Source organism: Budorcas taxicolor, chromosome 10 (assembly GCF_023091745.1).
Source record: "Budorcas taxicolor isolate Tak-1 chromosome 10, Takin1.1, whole genome shotgun sequence".
NCBI lineage: Eukaryota > Metazoa > Chordata > Mammalia > Artiodactyla > Bovidae > Budorcas > Budorcas taxicolor.
The window spans coordinates 70,377,470-70,400,231 of NC_068919.1; the positions used below are offsets into that span (position 1 = coordinate 70,377,470).

Here is a 22,762-nt window from a genome sequence, read left to right on the forward strand (position 1 = left end):
AATGGCAAGCCACTCCAGTACTCTTGCCTGGAAAATCCCATGGACGGAGGAGCCTGGTAGGCTGCAGTCCATGGGGTCGCTAAGAGTCAGACACGACTGAGCGACTTCACTTTCACTTTTTACTTTCATGCATTAAAGAAGGAAATGGCAACCCACTCCAGTGTTCTTACCTGGAGAATCCCAGGGATGGGGCAGCCTGGTGGGCTGCTGTCTATGGGGTCGCACAGAGTCGGACACGACTGAAGCGACTTAGCAGCAGCAGGAGTGGTAAAAGTCACATTATTTCTAGTTTAGATATTTGCTTTGTATCAAAACCAGCATTTCTTATCATTTTACTTTAATAGAAGCTAACTTTTAAAATTTACTTCTTTGCTTTTCTTATTTTCAATTGAGAGAACTGCTATGTTTGAAGTAGTTAATATTGTCTTTCATTTGGGCAAGAGAAACTGGGTGACTGAACTTGAACTAAAGTTATAATCATGTGTTTGCCATGGTTTTATGAAGTTTGACTTATTTATATCTAGGTTTCTACTTTATTAATTTAAGTTAACTAAATATCTAATATATTCCACTAATGATTTTGCTCTCTGGCACATTGATTTCAACAGTTGGAACGGGAACTGACTGAACTCAAAGGATCTGGGAAAGGACACAATGATAGATCCAATAACAATAAAGTAACTGAGCTTGAAAAATCAAAAATCTGTGAAACTGTCACAGAAGAACCAAGTCTTCAACAGAAAATAGTGATCAAACTAAATGCCTTGAATGAAAGGGTAACATTCTGGAACAAAAAACTAGATGAGTATGTTTAATGAATTATCTAGTTGTTAAAATTTGAAACATGAAGAAAAAGAAAGTTCTACGTCATGAGTTGAGCCCAATTCTCTCCTTCAGGAATGGAAAGAATTACAGTATGAAGTACAACACAAAATGTGTTTCCAGTCCAGTTCTTAGGAGAGATGGGCATCTCTGGTTTAAAGCTAGATTTAGTTTTTTACAGAGGCAATACTTTACCAGAAACAGTGCATTTCCTTTGAGTGGCTTCTTGTCACACCTAAAAACATTAATCTGCAAACTAAAAAAATTAGTTTTTTTTTAACATTAGCTGCTACTGGTGCAGAAACTCACAACATAGATGAGACTGGGCAAAGCACATACAAAAGTTGTCTGGAAATATATAGAAACAAACTCAGGTTGAGTATCAACTAGAAACAGAAATCAAGAAGACTTAGTAAGTACTGTGAGTTTCCTTTTACTTAAGAGGGCACTAAGTGGATAAGTTAGTTATTATTATTATAACAAAATAATAAGTAATACTTACTGAATTCTTCCTCGGTGCCAAATTCTTTTCTAAGAGCTTTACATATATTTTGCATATAATCCTCAAAAAGACCTATTCGGGTATAAGTACTATCAGTAATGTTATTTTCTGAGAAATTACAGTAGAAAAATGTTGCAATTTGTCTAAAATCTGAGAATCATAAATGGTAAAGCCAGGAGAGTCTTCTAACCTTCACTTATTCTGAGGTTAACAAAATTTGAGGTGATTATAATTGCCAAAAATAGAATGTCTTTTACTTGGTTTAACTGTTAACACCAGGCTTTCTTTATCCACTGATGAAAGCCTTATATTTTGACATCAACTTAGAAGAAGCTATCATGAATTTTAATGTTGTGATTTTTAGATAATTTTAATGTTTGTTTTTTTCTTAAATAGAATTGAAGCAATTTATCGTATTGAAGTAAAGCGAAAGAAGAAAAGTCATAGTTTATTAATCCCATTTTTGTTAATTGAATTGGAGACGGTGGGAAATATCCACTTTGAAGAAGGCACTCGATCTGATGACTGGTAAATCTTTTGAAATTTAGTTATAGCTTTAAAACTAATCTTAAGTACTTAGGATCATCGACCGAAATATCAACTTACAAACATCTTCAATTGTCCCATTTCAACACACTTTCTCTATACAGTATTCATCAACTGAAAATTCGCACTTACTTTACATCTATACATTTCTCTGTTTACACAATTGCCATGAGCTAACTTGAAAACATCCTAATAGTAATTCTTTACTTTTTACTCAATTTCCCTTAGCCCAAGAGCAGAATATAATTTAGAAAAGTTTATGGTCAAGAATTCATTTTATGTATGTCTATACTGTTTATTTATGGACTGAATATAGCCCTGGTTTCTGACTACTGGATGAGAAGCTAGAGCAGATAAAGAATGGCAAAGCAGTATCGGCAGCAGCAGGTTGCAAACACTGGAGGATGCTGCCTAGTGTATTTCCTGGGAGTTCCCAGAGTCAAACTAGTTGCCTAGAGCTAGCTAGAGTCAGGGTGCACATAGACTTTATGAGTTTTAAAATAAGGCAGATACTTAAAAACTAAAAATTCAGGTGGAAAGTCTATCTGGACAAATACAGAATAGCCACCCAAAACGGAAGCCGGAAGCAGGCATCTACACTTCAGAATCAAGTCCTACTGGTAGACACAAGGAAGTGGTTGTGTTGCTTCAGCTAGAGAGTGTGTGTATGTGTGTGTGTGTTTGCACAGTCACTCGGTCAGGTCCAGCTCTTTGCAACCCCATAGACTGTAGTCCACCAGGTTTCTCTGTCCATGGCATTTCCCAGGCAAAATACTGGAGTGGGTTGCCATTTCCTACTCCAGGGGATTTTCCCGACCCTGGGATTGAAACTGTGTCTCCTGCTGAGCCATTGGGGAAGCCCAACTAGAGGGTACAACCCTCAAAAATGATCCTAAAGAAGAGCCTTGGCACAAAAATGTCATAATTACAACTTTCACATTTCTGCAATCGTTTTCTCAAAATCAAGAAGCCTATGAATGAGCTGAAGATTTCCCTCAAACTCTAGAAGCATACTGCAAACTTGGATTGTGGAGAGAAACCAGGAAACATTTACAGCTACAGAATGGACTTGGTATTTCACCCCCGAGGATGGTTTTACTCACAGTCAGTGTTGAAACAAACACCGATTTTTGTGGACTAAAATGCAAAACTTCAGTAACTTTTAGAAAGAAACATATGTGAAAGTATCTGCCAGCAATGCAGGAGCTGCAGGGAGACACGGTTTCGATCCCTGGGTGAGAAAGATCCCCTTGAATCCAGTATTCTTGCCTGGAGAATTTCACGGACAGAGGAGCCTGGCAGGCTACAGTCCACAGCTTTGCAAAGAGTTGGACACAACTGAAGTGACTTAGCACTGCAGCAAGCATGCACGCGCTTTAAGCCAAGCCCCCTGATTCTATTAGATGAGGCTCTAACTCACTTCTGTGAGTAAAAGCTAAAGTTCCTGGGGAACTTTGGTGGAAAAGTATAAGACATTCTGCCCAAGGGAAAAGGAATATTTTAAAATATTTTCTTTTGTATCAGTACACTCACTTGCCCAGTGATTATCACTGTTTGTTTAACCACATAACTTGTTTTTTATGTACAAACATAAAAGGTGGGCTTCCCTGGTGGCTCAGATGGTAAAGAATCTGCCTACAATGCAGGAGACCTGGGTTGGATGCCTGGGTAGGAGAAGAGCCCCTAGAGAAGGGAAGGCAACCCACTCCAGTATTCTTGCCTGGAAAACCCCATGGACAGAGGAGCCTGACAGGCTATAGTCCTTGGGTCACAAAGAGTCAGACAAGACTGAGCAACTATCACTTTCACTTTTCAGATAAAAAGTACCTTTTCATATAAAAGTTACTCACCCCACTTTCCATGTAAACACGCAGAGGCCTTGATTTTTCAAGGATAAGAAATGAATGGTGTCTCTTGCAGGATGTATGCATCATTCTTCAGTCATTCATTTGTACTCACTCAACCTACATGAGTTGTTTTTTCGTTCTTTCTTTTTAACTTAACACAAAGTAAGCTCTTTACAAAATAAGTAGATTAGCTTTTACAAAAATATGTAAAAGCAAGATAACTAAAAAGCCATTTAGGTAACTGTGTCAGCCTGATAGTAATTTAGACAGCTTTTGGATTTTTCATAAGCATTAGTAATTGTTTACTTGGTTTTAATAAGAATAACCTGGATCCATTTTAAGGAGACCATCAGATATATGTTGGCAGAATTTTAAGGACTGTTGGTTACTTTTACCATACTACAAGCTTGACGACTACCTTAGCCCTGATCTTTTAAGTATATTAAGAAACTGCTGTTCAAATGCTTTAAATTACTCTGTGTGGCACATAACTAGTTACTTTATTTAAACACTTATCATTAGTAATATTTTTAAAGCCAATGATTTACCATTTAAATAAAAAGTACTGGAATAGAGCTAGAACTATAAATATAAAGTTTATATATATATGTATATTTATATAAACTGTAAATATAAATATAAACTAGAAAATATAAAGTGTTATACCAAAAAAACCTATATATATAAAGTTCATATATATATGTATATTTATATAAACTGTAAATATAAATATAAACTAGAAAATATAAAGTGTTATACCAAAAAAACCTATATATATAAAGTTTATATATATATGTATATTTATATAAACTGTAAATATAAATATAAACTAGAAAATATAAAGTGTTATACCAAAAAAACCTATATATATAAAGTTTATATATATATGTATATTTATATAAACTGTAAATATAAATATAAACTAGAAAATATAAAGTGTTATACCAAAAAACCTTTCTTTATAAAATATAAATATAAATATAAATATAAATATAAAAATATAAATATAAACTATAAATATAAAGTTTATATATATGTATATTTATATAAACTGTAAATATAAATATAAACTAGAAAATATAAAGTGTTATACCAAAAAAACCTATATATAAAACCTTTCTTTATAAAATATAAATATAAATATAAATATAAATATAAATATAAATATAAATAATTTATATAAATATATAAATATATAAATAATATATATAAATATAATTATAATTATAATTAAATATATATTATATAATATATAATATATATTATAATTAAATATATAAATTATATTTATATTATATTATATAAATATAAATATAAATAAAAAACCTATATATAAAACCTTTCTTTATAAAATATAAATATAAATATAAATATAAATATAAAAATATAAATATAAACTATAAATATAAAGTTTATATATATATGTATATTTATATAAACTGTAAATATAAATATAAACTAGAAAATATAAAGTGTTATACCAAAAACTATATATATAAAGTTTATATATATATGTATATTTATATAAACTGTAAATATAAATATAAACTAGAAAATATAAAGTGTTATACCAAAAAAACCTTTCTTTATAAAACAAGAGCATTGCAGATTTCTAATTGTGTATCACTGAATATTTCTTAGCTTCATTTCTTTTATAAAATTAAAGGGCTTTATTATTCAGTTTAAAAAAGTCCCAGCTTTACAGAGACTTGCCTGTTGAGTAGACTGTTGCCACTATAGCATTTTCATTGCAGATCATATTATTTACCTATGCATTGCCAGTTTAGTTATCTATTGACATCAGACAACATTTATCAAATGGGGACTCCAAAGCATCAAAGATACTGTCCTTGTAGTTGAGAAGCTTTTAACCTAGTTATAGATACAGGGCCATTACAATGTAAAGCAATCACTTCCAAGTACCATAGAAGAAAATATGTGACTCTGTGAGCTCCCTGGGGACAGACAGAACTTGCCTTATAAATCATCTAGTATCAGTTCAGTTCAGTTCAGTCGCTCAGTCATGTCCGACTCTTTGTGACCCCATGAATCGCAGCACGCCAGGCCTCCCTGTTCATCACCATCTCCCGGAGTTCACTCAGACTCACGTCCATCAAGTCCGTGATGCCATCCAGCCATTTATCCTCGGTCGTCCCCTTCTCCTCCTGCCCCCAATCCCTCCCAGCATCAGAGTCTTTTCCAATGAGTCAACTCTTCGCATGAGGTGGCCAAAGTACTGGAGTTTCAGCTTTAGCATCATTCCTTCCAAAGAAATCCCAGGGCTGATCTTCAGAATGGACTGGTTGGATCTCCTTGCAGTCTAAGGGACTCTCAAGAGTCTTCTCCAGCACCACAGTTCAAAAGCATCAATTCTTCAGCACTCAGCCTTCTTCACAGTCCAACTCTCACATCCATACATAACTACTGGAAAAACCATAGCCTTGACTAGACGGACCTTAGTCGGCAAAGTAATGTCTCTGCTTTTGAATATACTATCTAGGTTGGTCATAAATTTTCTTCCAATGAGTAAGCGTCTTTTAATTTCATGGCTGCAGTCACCATCTGCAGTGATTCTGGAGCCCAAAAAAAATAAAGTCTGACACTGTTTCCACTGTTTCCCCATCTATTTCCCATGAAATGATGGGACTGGATGCCATGATCTTCATTTTCTGAATGTTGAGCTTTAGGCCAACTTTTTCGCTCTCCTCCTTCACTCATCAAGAGGCTCTTTAGCTCCTCTTCACTTTCTACCATAAGGGTGGTGTCATCTGCATATCTGAGGTTATTGATATTTCTCCTGGTAATCTTGATTCCAGCTTGTGTTTCTTCCAGTCCAGCGTTTCTCATGTTGTACTCTGCATAGAAGTTAAATAAGCAGGGTGACAATATACAGCCTTGACGTATTCCTTTTCCTATTTGGAACCAGTCTGTTGTTCCATGTCCAGTTCTAACTGTTGCTTCATAACTTGCATACAGATTTCTCAAGAAGCAGGTCAGGTGGTCTGGTATTCCCATCTCTTTCAGAATTTTCCACAATTTATTGTGATCCACACAGTCAAAGGCTTTGGCATCATCAATAAAGAGAAATAGATGTTTTTCTGGAACTCTCTTGATTTTTCCATGATCCAGCGGATGTTGGCAATTTGATCTCTGGTTCCTCTGCCTTTTCTAAAACCAGCTTGAACGTCAGGGAGTTCACGGTTCACGTATTGCTGAAGCCTGGCTTGGAGAATTTTGAGCATTACTTTACTAGCGTGTGAGATGAGTGCAATTGTGCGGTAGTTTGAGCATTCTTTGGCATTGCCTTTCTTTGGGATTGGAATGAAAACTGACCTTTTCCAGTCCTGTGGCCACTGCTGAGTTTTCCAAATTTGCTGGCATATTGAGTGCAGCACTTTCACAGCATCATCTTTCAGGATTTGAAACAGCTCAATTGGAATTCCATCACCTCCATTAGCTTTGTTTGTAGTGATGCTATCTAAGGCCCACTTGACTTCACATTCCAAGATGTCTGGTTCTAGATTAGTGATCACATCATCATTACTATCTGGGTCGTGAAGATCTTTTTTGTATAGTTCTTTTGTGTATTCTTGCCACCTCTTCTTAATATCTTCTGCTTCTGTTAGGTCCATACCATTTCTGTCCTTTATCGAGCCCATCTTTGCATGAAATGTTCCCTTGTTAGCTCTAATTTTCTTGAAGAGATCTCTAGTCTTTCCCATTCTGTTCTTTTATTCTGTTTCTTTGCATTGATCGCTGAAGAAGGCTTTCTTATCTCTTCTTGCTATTCTTTGGAACTCTGCATTTAGATGCCTATATCTTTCCTTTTCTCCTTGGCTTTTCGCCTCTCTTCTCGTCACAGCTATTTGTAAGGCCTCCCCAGACAGCCATTTTGCTTTTTTGCATTTCTTTTCCATGGGGATGGTCTTGATCCCTGTCTCCTGCACAATGTCACGAACCTCCATCCATAGTTCATCAGGTACTCTATCTATCAGAGTTAGGCCCTTAAATCTATTTCTCACTTCCACTATATAATCATAAGGGATTTGATTTAGGTCATACCTGAATGGCCTAGTGGTTTTCCCTACTTTCTTCAATTTAAGTCTGAATTTGGTAATAAGGAGTTCATGATCTGAGCCACAGTCAGCTCCTGGTCTTGTTTTTGTTGACTGTATAGAGCTTCTCCATCTTTGGCTGCAAAGAATATAATCAATCTGATTTTGGTGTTGACCATCTGGTGATGTCCATGGGTAGAGTCTTCTCTTGTGTTGTTGGAAGAGGGTGTTTACTAGGACCAGTGCATTTTCTTGGCAAAATTTTCCCTGCTTCATTCCGCATTCCAAGGCCAAATTTGCCTGTTACTCCAGGTGTTTCTTGACTCCCTACTTTTGCTTTCCAGTCCCCTATAATGAAAATGACATCTTTTTTGGGTGTTAGTTCTAAAAGGTCTTGTAGGTCTTCATAGCACCATTCAACTTCAGCTTCTTCAGCATTACTGGTTGGGGCATAGACTTGGATAACTGTGATATTGAATGGTTTGCCTTGGAGATGAACAGAGATCGTTCTGTTATTTTTGAGATTGCATCCAAGTACTGCATTTTGGACTCTTGTTGACCATGATGGCTACTCCATTTCCTCTGAGGGATTCCTGCCCGCAGTAGTAGATATAATGGTCATCTGAGTTAAATTCACCCATTCCAGTCCATTTTAGTTCGCTGATTCCTAGAATGTCGACGTTCACCCTTGCCATCTCTTGTTTGACCACTTCCAATTTGCCTTGATTCATGAACCTGACATTCCAGGTTCCTATGCAATATTGCTCTTTACAGCATCAGACTTTGCTTCTATCACCAGTCACATCCACAACTGGGTATTGTTTTTGCTTTGGCTTCATCCCTTTGTTCTTTCTGTAGTTATTTCTCCTCTGATCTCCAGTAGCATATGGAGCACCTAATGACCTGGGGAGTTCCTCTTTTGGTATCCTATCATTTTGCCTTTTCATATTGTTCATGGGGTTCTCAAGGCAAGAATACTGAAGTGGCTTGCCATTCCCTTCTCCAGTGGACCACATTCTGTCAGACCTCTCCACCTGACCCGCCTGTCTTGGGTTGCCCCACAGGCATGGCTTGGTTTCATTGAGTTAGACAAGGCTGTGGTCCTAGTGTGATTAGATTGACTAGTTTTCTGTGAGTATGGTTTCAGTGTGTCTGCCCTCTGATGCCCTCTTGCAACACCTACCATCTTACTTGGGTTTCTCTTACCTTGGACATGGGGGTATCTCTTCACGGCTGCTCCAGCAAAGCACAGCTGCTGCTGAATTCATAATTCAATCAATAACTACTAATTGAAGTCTCCATATCAATTTATAGATACTTAACAGGTCCACTTTTGTCTATAAAATAACTTAGTAATTAATCCTTTTATTTATAAACATTTCATGCTGCCCTGTTTTAGGCAGCTACAGAAACTTAGACTTTTTCCTTTATACTGTTTTATATTTGTTTTTGATATGGTGTAAGTCAGCAAGTAAGTTAACAGTATTTATTAAATGCTTGTTTAGGATTTTGAAGTACATTTTAATATAGTTTATTAAGCTTCAGTCATTTAAAATATGCATATTCTACATATGCTAGATGAGTATATCATTTGTATATTAATGAACATTTGTAGGCATCTCTCTGTGTAACTGAATACCTTAGTTTATGTGCATATCACCACTGTGGATGCTCACACATTCAGGTCTCATTGAATGAGTGAGGGCACCCAGTGAAATGAGGGGCCTTCACTCTCCTAATCTGTGCAGATTTTGATGCCTTTAGCAATTCCTTTCTTATAACTTCACTTCTCTAGTTATTTTTTGTACTTCGACACTTCCTACTTTCTTTTACACTCTCCCTTGATAATTTCTTCTACACCTGCACTGTCAAAATTACTTAATTTTTTCTCCTTTATACCAGTCTTGAATCTATCCCAATGTCCAACTAGCAAGGAAAACTCAACACATTTAAAACGGAACTCAGCCATAAAGTAATAAAATATTAAGTGGAGTTAAAATCAGAAAGCCTATGTTCACACTCTATCTGCATAGTCTTAAAGCAGTTATTTAATCCATCTGAACGTTATCTGTAAAGTAAGAAAAAGTCTATCACAAAAGGCGACCGCTAGGATTAGACAAGTTAATGTGAAAATCTTTAGTCCTTAATCTTTTTGCTTTTGTTTTCCTCATCCTGCCTACAAACCATCCTTTTCTTCTGCCTCCTCCATTCCTGTTTGTAGTACTACCATTATCTTCGTCGTGGAGGCACCATAAGCACTGAAGCCACTTCCTCAATATTCATATCTAATCAGTCTAAGCAAGACCCTCATGTTCTCTCCATAATGTCTCTTGAATTCATTCTCTCCTTTGTAACAAAATCACCTGCCTCACAACCTTCCACTTAGACTATTGCAGTATTCTAGCCTTGCAAATTTCATGGACAGAGGAGCCTGGCAGGCTTCAGTCCATGAGATCACAAAGAGTCGGACACAACTGAGTGACTAACATTTTCACTTCAGACTATTGCAGCATCTAGTACAGTGTCTGTCTGTAGTGGGCACTCAGTATTCACCAGGCAGTCAGTGAAGACACCTAGTGTTCCCATATGCTCCCTTCCTACGCCAACCACTCTGTTAAAAACAACAAAAGCCTCTTGTACCAACTTGTTATCTTCCAAATTACATTCTAACTCTTCACCGACTTTCAGTGTCCTTCACTGTATTGTCTCCAAATTACCTTAAACCTTTTTCAAACTGCTTCAGAGTCAGCTAAACTCTGCATGCCTCACTGCTTTTGGAGTCTACCTGGTACACCATCACACAGATGGTTTTCTTTGTTTTGCTTCCTTCCCTCAGAATGCCTTACATCCCCAGCCATTTGTGAGGGATTTTCTTGTCAATCCCATCAGCTGTAGTCACTGTTATTCTTTCTTCTTTTTAAATCTTCATAGCACTGAGTTGTATCTCTCTTATACTCTATAATTTTGCTTATACTTGACCTATTACTTTTTCACTTTGTTGGTTTATAAACTCAGTGAATATAGAGACTGTATCTTTTTAATCTTTGAGTCTTTTCTATTTTGTTCACTTGCTCAGCAGTCATCCATTAAGCTTCTACTGTAAGTCACATTCTATACTATGTGCTAGTGGTAAGTAGGGCACTTGAGGAAGGGAGATGCTTTGATTTGAATTTTGAAGGACAGGTAGACGTTAACTACACAAAGAATTAGAGGAAGGACTTTGCAGGCAGAGGCAACAGCAGCATGTGAAAGGGTATGTAAGTAGTATAATATATCTAGAGAACTCAGTAGTTTCACATGACAAGGGCCTGATCATTAATGGTCTTACAGGCTAGGCTGGGTAGTTTGAATTTTGCCCTTAAATCTATGGGACTCTTTGAAGCAAAGGTGTGGCAGATTTCAATATTATTTTATACAAAGCCCTAGAGAGTCTTTATTTCAGGATTTCAGGTTCAGACTAAAATGCAGATACCTCAAAGCAGTGATGACATGCTCCCCAGTGCAGGTAGCATATATTCAGCTGTGAGAAGTTACCATCCTCCATGAGGTATTGATGATATTGTAAGTCTCATTAATTCTCTGTCAGTCTAGCTCTGTTCTCCCTCCTCCCTCCTCCAGCAGTATTCTAGCTGGAATGATGTTTCCCCATGCACACAGTGTGGCCAGGTGATTGAATGAATTGCTTTACTTCTGTGACCCCAGATAGCAGAGCCCTTGTCCTCTTAGTACCAGGGTTCTCTATCTCCAAGGCTCTAGGAATTTCATATAAAGAAGGGATCAACTGATTAATTCCCAGACAAAGAAAAGCTCTATGAAAGGATCATACTACTTAGAGTTTCCTGTGCCATTTCTGGTTCTTGCATTCCTGGAAGACCAGAGTAGAAGTGAGTAATTGTCCATTCATCAAACATGCAAGCAATAAAAAACAAAGGTTAAAGTCAAAGAAAGAGATCCATCATGGAGTCAGAATGGCTCTTTCCCTCAACAGTTCCCACTGTCAATGTCCATTCCACAATGTTGTGGGAAAAGGCAGTGACGGCTTTCATCTGCTTCATCAGATGGATCTTTCTGGGAGTGTGCACCATTGGTGCCAGTGTTCCAGTGTTTGGGATGTTGAGATTTGTCTTTGTTTCTCTTTGGGAAAAAAAAAAAATTTTTTTTTAAATTCTTTTTCATTAAAGTAACATTGACTTATAATATGTTTCATGTGTACAACAGTATACTTCTACTTTTGTATACATTATAGCGTGCTCACCCCCAAAAATGTAGTTTCCATCTGTCACCATACTGTTACGCGCATGCTCAGTCATTCAGTCATATCTGACTTTGTGACCTCTTGCACTGTAGCCGACCAAGCCCTTCTGTCCGTGGAATTTTCCAGGCAGGAATACTGGAATGGGCTGCCATTTCCTACTCCGGGAGATCTTCCTGACCCAGGGATCAAACCTGCATCTCCTGCATTGGAGATTTTTTACCACTGGAGTCACCATACAGTTGATCCTCCTTATCTTAAATTTCAAATTAATCTAAATCCTGTGCTACTGTAAGACAGGGCCAGAATTACTTTGAGCACGACCAGGTGAGGGCAGCAGAGAGCACATGAGCCCTTAGTCACTTTTTTCTGAGATCTTCACATAGCAGACCCCTACTTCTCCTTCAATTCTTAGCTTAAATAATCTTCTCCAAAGGTCTTACGCAAGACCTCTCTTAAGTATCCCATGTTCCATTCCTTACCCCGAACCTTTCTTTATTCAGAGCACTTGTCAGTTTATATATTTTATTTTGTCTTGTTTATTTTTGTGTCCAACTCCCTTGGAATTATAGGGTCAATGAGAGCAGGATTCCTGCCTTTTTCACTTCTGTATCCCTAGTTATGAAGCTGTGGCAATAGTCCAACTGAGAGGTGATGGTGATTTTAACTAGGATAATAGCAGTGGTGATTAAATAGAATCATATTCAGGATATATTTTAGATATAGAGCCAAACAAGACTTGCTGAAGAGTTGGATATTGGTAAGGAAGAGTGGAGGCATGATTTATTCCTGGGATTTTAGCCTAAGCCACTAGTTAGATGGTGGTGCCGTTCACTGAGGTGGAAAACAGGAGGGGCAGGTTTAAAGGCAGGTGTGTTGGGTGAGTTAAATTTGAGAGGCCTATTACGTGTTCCAGTGAACATAGCAAGCAGGTAGTTAGATATTCAAGTGTGGGTATATCCAGGTAAGTGGAGTTAAGGTAAAGCCTGAAAATTTAATGTTGGAGTTTACTAGTATAATAAATATAGGTGTATATGTATGTGTGTGTATATACATATATATTTAAAACATATATTGCCAAAGGACCAAGTGAAATCACCTATTAATAGGGTTTATGGAAACAAGAGGGGAGCCAGAGACTGATTCCTGGGGCAATCCAACATTTAGAAGTCTGTCAGAGGAAAAAGAAGCTGCAAATAAAATCATGAAAGAGTATCCAATAAGATGCAAGCCAGAAGCGTGTAGTTTCACTGACGTCCCCAAAAGAAACTATTACAATACTGGAGGATTGCTCCATATCTTTTAGTCAGAACAAATATATTATTATTAATAAAAGAGCTGTTATTCTTCCCTAGTGGCTCAGATGGTAAAGAATCCAGGCAGTACAGGAAACCCGGGTTTGATCCCTGGGTTGGGAATGGCAGCCTCTGGAGAAGGGAATGGCAACCCACTCCAGTATTCTTGCCTGGAGAATTCCACAGACAGAGGCTGGTGGGCAACAGTCCATGGGGTCTCACAGAGTCTGACATGACTGAGTGAGTAACACTTTCAGAGTTTAGCAGTTCTTTTATTGATTATATAAGAAACAAAACAGCATGTATCTTTAGCAGAAACGTCAAATATGGGCTATTACTTTTTTCATATGTAACTTTGTGTTCTCAACATTTTAAGGAAAGTCTGATATTTTCTTTGTATATATTTTGTATTCCCATATAGGTTTAATTCCTGCTATGAATTAATTCTATCACGTTTTTGTACGTGGGACTTCAGAACATATGGTATTACAGGAGTGAAAGTAAAACGTGTCATCAAGGTTAATAACCGTATTCTGAGACTAAAATTTGAAGAGAAATTCCAAAAGTTTTTGGACAATGAACATATACATGATTCAGAGTAAGAAACTAACTTCCATAAGAAACATTTTTACAACAGCCTGCTTTTATTTTGTAACAACAACAAAAAGTCTTTCTGGCTGAAAGTTTACAGTATTGAAAATATCTTTGTTAGTAAATAGTTCCTTTAATGCATCTTCCTGACTAGGATGACCTCATGGTTTATCCACACCGAAGCTCTTTTTGAGACTGAGGAGGAGTGGAAATTTAAGAATGACACTGGAACATCCAGCGTAAATGGGAAATATCCTGGCTAGGGCATATGGTCATCCTACTCGTGGCTAGGCTTTTTTGAAATCAATTCTAAAACATTTTTTGTCTTAATTATTCTTAAGGAGCTATCGAAAGATGCTGGAATGCCTTTTTTATGTTTTTGATCCTGAAATTACAGTGAAGAAAAAGCATCTGCTACAAATACTTGAAAAAGGATTCAAAGACAGTGAAACAAGCAAGGTAGCATAAAATGTTATTCAAAATAATGCTTTCTTCCTAATGAATAAAGCTCTGCCACTGATTAAGCATAGTTTGATTCTCAATCCTTTCATTTATATTTATAGCAAACTTCTACTGTTTCACAAAAAAGTTAGTGCTATCCTGAAAAGTACAGTCCCTCAGTACTCAAGAGGGATTGGTTCCAGGACCTCCCACAAATACTGAAATCCAAGGATGCTCAAGTCCCTTATATGAAATGGCATTCTGTTGGCATATAGCCTATGTACTTCCTTCTGTATATTTTAAATCATCTCTAGATTACTTATAATACCTAATATAATGTAAATGCTATGTAAAGAATTGTAAATACAATATAAATTCTGTGTAAATAATTGTGGAAGCAGGGCAAACTCAAGTTTTGCTTTTTGGAACTTTCTGAAATTCTTTTTTTTTTTTTCCAAGTATTTTCAATCTACAGTTGGTTGAATCATGAATTATTTTACCTTTATGATTGCCTATTTAATCTTTCTAGGCATCTTACATTTTATATTGTGATCCTTTTGTGAATGACCTTGAAATCCGCTTCCTTAATCTGTTTTAAACACTCCAAGATCTTCTCCATCTTGAAAAAATTCATTCACTTAACACTGCTGTGCTTTCTGTCATTCTGTTTTTCTGTTTACTTTTACTACCACCATTTCTTTATTCTCTACTTCATCTTCCCCACCTTGATACTGATACTGTTTTATCTTTGATCACTCATGAGCTCCAAAACATCCAATCAACTTTTCTCAGTCCTCCACCCACTTGATGAGACAGCTAGCTGTAGTACACAGGTATAGAGCAGTATTTCCTAATCCTTTTCTCATCATGGCACACATAACCTGAAAATATTGCTTCGTTTGAATCCTGGCTTTCCTACTCACCAGCTGGGTGACTTCACCTCTCTGTGCTCGTTTGATCCATTCTGGCAAGTGAGGGTAATCCTTCACAGAGTGGTGAGGATTTAGTAAGATATACACGATAAAGTTCTTGGATACTTGTTCATAGCATCGTTAGTCACAATAGCCAAAAAGTAGAAAGAACTCAAATCTCCATTAATGGCTGCATGGATAAATAAAATGTGGTATATACATACAATAGAATATTATTCAGTCATAAGAAATGAAATTCTGATACATGCTATAGCATGGATGAACCTTGCAAACATTATATTAAGGAAAAGAAACAAGCCACTATGGGACAAATATTGTCTGATCCTGCTTACATAAAATATCTAGAATAGACAAATTGGTAGAGACAGAAAGTAGATGTTTCCAGGAGTTGGGGAGGATAGAGGGAAGGAGAGTTATTGTTTAATGAGTATATAGCTTTAGTTTGGAATGAAATTCTGGAAATAGGTAGTGGTGATAGTTGTACAACATTGTGAGTGTACTAATGCCAATGAATTGTACACTTAAAAATGGTAGCTTTTACCTTATTTTTTTTACCACAATAAAATAAAGATGGTATAGAAAAACCCAAACAAACTTTTTGGCCAACCCAGTAATTTCAATGGAGAAGGCAATGGCAACCCACTCCAGTACTCTTGCCTGGAAAATCCCATGGAGGAAGGAGCCTGGTAGGCTGCAGTCCATGGGGCTGCTAAGAGTCAGACACGACTGAGTGACTTCACTTTCACTGTTCACTTTCATGCATTGGAGAAGGAAATGGCAACGCACTCCAGTATTCTTGCCTGGAGAATCCCAAGGATGGCAGAGTCTGGTGGGCTGCTGTCTGTGGGGTCGCACAGAGTCGGACACGACTGAAGCGACTTAGCAACAGTAATTTCAAAACTCCGAGATAGTGACAAGGAGGAGCAGACCTGAGTCTAAATCATGACTTTACAATTTCTGCTTCAGTCTTAGATAGATTGTATAATCTCTCTTAGCTCTAGTTGTTTTTAACTGATAAAAACAGATTTTTGTTTCTATTTTTTAAGAGCTGCTTTCACAGCAAGTAATATGAATATTCCTGATAAAATACTTTTAAAGAAATAACTCTAGTCACAATGCAAGCTAAAACTTCCATACATTAGTACAATCAGATATATCTGGAAAATAATGTAGACTATTAGACCAATTATTAGACTGTTTATTTAAATAAGAATAATCAGTGTGATATCCACTGAATATTACATTTCATAGATCTATTTGCATATACATTTAAAATACATTACATGAACGGTTTCATGGAATGAAGTTGTCCTGAAGATTATCTACTTCTTTTCAGTGAGTGACCTGAAGGTTCCTTGCCCAGACACGTGAACATAAAATGATAAACCATCTGTAGTAAAGTTAAAGTATTGTCAGTTTTATAAAAATTCTCAGACTTTGCTTTTTCTTTATAGCTGCCTCTCAGAAAAGAAGCTGTCATTCTTGCTAATAGCCTAAGTATATGTGAGTGTCCCAGACTTGAATTACTACAGCAAAAGTACAAGGATGAGAAGAAAAACTCTCTTGAGCATGAGCTCTTCAGACATGGTATTATAAATATCCAGAGTTTCTGAACTTTTAAGCTCTAAGCCTTCAAATTCATTAATTACTTTCATAACATTTTTGATGCTTGGTTTGATCAACCTGGGAAGTTTTCTGAAACCCCCTTTATTTAGTGTCTACCAGTGAGGTAATACATGACTTTCTGATCTACTACTTGAGTCAGTCTGTCAACAAATATTTACTGAGTGATTATTATCAGCAACATCAATAGGATGAGATTCATTTGTTACTCATATTTAATTTCTCTTATATGAAATAAACACTTCTCACAATCTGCTTTTGTTCATTAAGATGTGTCCTAAAAATATGTATATGTTATACACACTCACCATACAAACCCCAAATTCACTGGAAAGAGACAAGAGAACTCTACCCATTTATGTAATCATCATATGAAGCATTCAGGAAGTCAGGTCTTATTTGTCCTTAATTAACAAAATATAAGATGGTAAGAAAACCTGGTTGTAAATCTAAAATTGGCTAAAGAACTTTTCCCAGTCTCAGGGTCTTATTTCCAATCAAGTGGCCAAAGTATTGGAGGTTCAGCTTTTCAGTCCTTCCAATGAGTATTCACAGTTGATTTCTTTTAGGACTGACTGGTTTGATCTTGCAGTTCAAGGGACAAAACAGTTAGATTCTCCTGATTTACATTTCATAGCTTGTACATAGTTTTAAGAAGTATGTGAATACTTTATGCATGGTATTACAAGTTACTTCATAGGATTCAGTGACTCCTAGAGATTCCTAGAAGTTGGTGAATTTCAAGGTTCCTTAATAACTTAAGGGAAAAGAAATGTTCACCATTCAGTAGAGTGGTATGTGCTAGATACTGATGATACAGAGATGAATTTTTACCCAGTTAACAAGAACAACAAATTTCTTAAATTACTTCATGAAAATATTGTTAAATATTGCCTTATTTCCTTCTTTCTTGTCTGTAAAGCTTTGCTTGATATAGTCAGAGGAATCCTCTTTTATAACCATTTTATTTATTCAACAAATATTTATTGAGCTCCTCTATTTTGGATCAAGCAGTGTGCTATGTGTATATGGATAGCTAGGATCCCTACCTTTACAGAATATACAATCAAGTCTGGGACCAGTAAGAAGGTAAAATTGTAAAATTGTTAAGATGAATTCGTGTTAAAATGTTTTGTTTTTTCATACTAGGCATCCTCATGATTACAAAGGTTTTCCTTGGCCAGAGTGTTCAAGCTCGTGATCAGGACTCCATCAGTCAAGCCAACTACCCAATGATTAATTCAGTGTTCATTCCTCAAAAATATTTACTAAGTATGTCTGCCATGAAATAAATCTTTTTTCATCTTTCTGACTATAGAATATTTTCATTTAATAAAGATGCTTATAATTTAACCTCTGTCTAACAAAGTTTATAAACTTCTCTATAAAACCATGTTCCTAGCCACTAATGAGCTTCTGTATTTCTGTTCCCTACTTCAGTGATAGTTATATATTTCTGTGCATAGATATTTTATTTTGTAAAAGTTTCTTTTATATTTTATACACACATATATGTATAATATATTGTATGTATTTCAAAAGATAGAACCCACCCAACTTTTAACAACAAAGGTTTTAGAGTAATATATTTATCAAAAACTATATGGTCAAATTCTGATTAGAAAAGTGAAAAAGTAAGAAAAAGAAAAGGATATGAATAAAACTAAACCCTACTAGTCTGTGTAGTGAAAGGGTGACTAGTCTTGATATAATTAAGAAATTATCGAGGATGGTAGGAAGATAGAAAAAAACCTCAATAACATGATATTTTGAGTTGTTTATTAATCTGTGTAAGGGTGAAAAGTGTATGTTATGTTTCACTTTGAAGAGTGTTTATTTATTTTGCTTGTTTTTATTTTTATTTTATCCTAGATTCTATCATGGGACAAAGAAACTGTGATTGCAGTGTTCGGCAGTGCAAGTGGTTTGTCTTTGATCATGAGCTTGTTTTGCCTGAATACATCGTGGAGTTTGAGTATATTACAGTGGTATGAATGCATTTTTTAAAACTGGAATTCCTTAAATGAGAACAGAACAGTAATTTGAAGCCTAATATTATGTCGAGTTTATGCTATATTATACGTACAGGCATACCTCAGAAATATTATGGGTTCAGTTTCAGACCCTGCAATAAAGTGAATATTGCAATAAAATTAGTCACACTAATTTTTGGTTTCCCAGTGCATATAAAACTTATCTTTATACTGACTATAGTCTATAAAGTATGAAATGTCTAAAAAATATACATACCTTCATGAAACAATAGACTTCATTGCTAAAAAATGTGAATCATCATCTGAGCCCAGTGAGTCATAACCTTTTAGCTGGTAGAGGATCTTGGCTCCATGTTGATGGCTGCTGACTGATCAGGTGGTAGTTGCTGAAGATAACTGGTGGCTATGACAATTTCTTAAAATAAGGTAACAATGAAGTTTGCTGCATGTATTGTCTTTTCCTTTCATGAATGACCTATCTGTAGCATTGCAGTGCTGTTTGATAGAATTTTACCCACAGAACTTTTTTCAGAATTCGAGTCAGTCCTCTCAAATCCTTCCACTGCTTTATCAACTAAGTTTATGAAGTATCCTAAATCCTTTGTTGTCACTTCAGCAATCTTCACAGCATCTTCACCAGGAGTGGAAACCATTTTCTTTGCTCATCTGTAAGAAGAAGCTCCTCATCTGTAAGGTTTTATTGTGAGACTGTAGGATTTCAGTCACATCTTTGGGCTGTATGTCTAGTTCTGCTGCTGTTTCCACTATATCTGCAAATGCTTCCTCCACTGAAGTCTTGAAAGAAAGAAAGTGAAGTCGCCCAGTCGTGTCTGACTCTTTGCAACCCCATGGACTATATAGCCTACCAGGCTCCTCCGTCCATGGGATTTTCCAGGCAAGAGTACTGGAGTGGGTTGCTATTTCCTTCTCCAGGGGATCTTCCTGACCCGGGGATCGAACCCAGGTCTCCCACATTGTAGGCAGATGTTTTACCATCTGAGCCACCAGGGAAGTCTTAACTTCTTTCAAATTCCTGTTAATGTTGATATTTTGAACTCTTTCTATGAATCATGTATGTTCTTAATGACATACAGAATGGTAAATCCTTTCAAAAAAGTTTTCAATTTCCTTTGCTCAGATAACCTCAGGAAAATCTGTATCTATGGCAGCTATTGTTTTTGTTCAGTCGCTCAGTCGTGTCCGATTCTTGCAACTCCATGGACTATAGTGTGCCAGGCTTCCCTGTCCTTCACCATCTCCTGGAGCTTGCTCAACCTCATGTCCATTGAGTCAGTGATGCCATCCAACCATCTTGTCCTCTGTCGTCCCCTTCTCCTCCTGCCTTCAATCTTTCTCAGCATCAGGGTCTTTTCTAATGAATCAGCTCTTCACATCAAGTGGCCAAAGTGTTGGAGTTTCAGCTTCAGCATCACTCCTCCCAATGAATATTCAGGACTGATTTCCTTTAGGATAGACTAGTTTGATCATCTTGCAGTCCAAGGAACTCTCAAGAGTCTTCTCCAACACCACAGTTCAAAAGCATCAATTAATTCTTCTGTGCTCAGCTTTCTTTATAGTCCAGCTCTCACATCCATACATGACTATTGGAAAACCATAGGTTTGATTAGATGGACCTTTGTAATCAAAGTGATGTCTCTGGTTATTAATACACTGTCTGGGTTTATCATAGCTTTTCTTCCAAGGAGCAAGCGTCTTTTAATTTCATGGCTGCAGTCACCATCTGCAGTGATTTTGGAGCCCAAGAAAATAAAGTCCGTCACTGTTTCCACATCTCTTTGCCATGAAGTGATGGGACCAGATGCCATGAGTTTTTTGAATGTTGCTTTAAGCCAGCTTTTTTCACTGTTCTCTTTCACCTTCATCAAGAGGCTCTTTAGTTCCTCTTTGCTTTCTGCCATAAGGGTGGTGTCATCTGCATATCTGAGGTTATTGATATTTCTCCTGGCACTCTTGATTCCAGCTTGTGCTTCATCCAGCCTGGCATTTCTCATGATGTACTCTTCATATAAGTTAAATAAGCAGGGTGACAGTATGTAGCCTTGACGTACTCCTTGCTCAATTTAGAACCAGTCTGTTGTTCTGTGCCTGGTTCTAACTGTTGCTTCTTGACCTGCATACAGGTTTCGCAGGAGGCAGGTCAAGTGGCCTGAAATTCCCATCTCTTGAAGAATTTTCCATATTTTGTTGTGACCCACACAGTCAAAGTCTTTAGCATAGTCAATGAAGCAGAAGTAGATGTTTTTCTGGAATCCTCTTGATTTTTCTATGATCCAGTAGATACTGGGAATTTGATCTCTGGTTCCTCTGCCTTTTCTAAGTCCATTTGAACATGTGGAAGTTCTCAGTTCACGTACTGTTGAAGCCTAGCTTGAAGAATTTTGAGCATTACTTTGCTAGCATGTGAAATGAGTGCAGTTGTGCAGTAGTTTGTACATTCTTTGGCACTGCCCTTCTTTGGGATTGGAATGAAAAACTGGCAACTATAGCCTTATGAAATGTATTTCTTAAATAATAAGACTTGAAAGTAGAAATTAGTCCTTGATCCATGGGCTGCAGAAGGAATGTTATGTTAGTAAGCATGAAAGCAATGTAAATCTCATTGCACATCTCCATCAGAGCTCTTGGGTAACCAGGTTCATTGTCAATGCTGCTGCTGGTCGCTTCAGTCATGTCCGACTCTGTGCGACCCCATAGACAGCAGCCCACCAGGCTCCCCCGTCCCCGGGATTTTCCGGGCAAGAACACTGGAGTGGGTTGCCATTTCCTTCTCCAGTGCATGAAAGTGAAAAGTGAAAGTGAAGTCACTCAGTCATGTCCGACTCGTAGCGACCCCATGGACTGCAGGCTACCAGGCTCCTCCGTCCTTGGGGTTTTCCGGGCAAGAGTACTGGAGTGGGGTGAGGTTCATTGTCAATAGGCAGTAGTATTTTAAAAGAAATCCTTTCTTTTTTTTTTCTCTCTGAGCAGTAGGTCTACACAGGGGTCTTAAAATATTCAGCAAACCATGTTGTAAATAAATGTGCTGTCATCCAGGCTTTTTTGGTCCCATTTATAGATCACAGGTAGAGTAGATTTAGCATAATTCTTAAGTGCCGTAGGGTGTCCAGAATGGTAAATGAGCGTTAGCTTCAACTAAAAGAACCCCTAACGAGTCAGCTTGACCTTTGAATCTCTAAAGCTGAGCACTGACTTCAGTGCTATGAAAATCCTAGATGGCATCTTCTTTTAATAGAAAATCCTAGATGGTATCTTCTAATAGAGTGCTGTTTAATCTATATTGAAAATCTCTGTATTAGTGTAGTTACCTTTATTAGTGACCTTAGCTAGATATTCTGAATATCTTGCTGCAGCTTCTACATCAGCACTTGGTGATTCACTTTGCTCTTCTATGTTATGGAGATCTCTTCTTTCCTTAAACTTCATGAACCAGGCTCAGCTAGCTTCAAACTTTTCTTCTGCAACTTTCCCACCTCTCTCAGCCTTCATAGAATTGAAGCGAGTTAGGACTTTTCTGTGGTTTAGGCTTTGACTTAAGGGAATATTGTGACTGATTTGATCTTCCATCCAGAGCACAAAATCATTTTCCATATCAGTAGTAAGACTGTTTCAGTTTTTTTACATTCATATGTTCACTGGAGTAGTACTTTTAATTTTCTTCAAAACTTCTCCTTTGCATTCAAAACTTGACTGGAGCAAGAGGCATAGCTTTCAGCCTGTCTCAGTGTTCAACATGCCTTCTTCACTAAACTCAGTCATTCTAGCTTTTGATTTAAAATGAGAGGTATGTGACTTTTCCTTTCACTTGAACAGTGAGAAGCCATTCTAAGGTTATTAACTGCCT

At 36.9% G+C, this 22,762-nt stretch overlaps 1 protein-coding gene across 1 annotated transcript in view; it reads left to right on the forward strand.

The window, feature by feature from the left end:
• LRRC9 (leucine rich repeat containing 9) overlaps nucleotides 1-22,762 on the forward strand; it is a 117,965-nt gene that overhangs the window by 24,329 nt on the left and 70,874 nt on the right. The window contains exons 8-14 of the mRNA XM_052647183.1: nucleotides 609-805; nucleotides 1,721-1,852; nucleotides 13,741-13,917; nucleotides 14,252-14,369; nucleotides 16,738-16,870; nucleotides 18,056-18,178; nucleotides 18,779-18,894. Coding sequence (XP_052503143.1) covers nucleotides 609-805; nucleotides 1,721-1,852; nucleotides 13,741-13,917; nucleotides 14,252-14,369; nucleotides 16,738-16,870; nucleotides 18,056-18,178; nucleotides 18,779-18,894 — 996 coding nt within the window. The remainder of the gene's footprint in view (nucleotides 1-608; nucleotides 806-1,720; nucleotides 1,853-13,740; nucleotides 13,918-14,251; nucleotides 14,370-16,737; nucleotides 16,871-18,055; nucleotides 18,179-18,778; nucleotides 18,895-22,762) is intronic.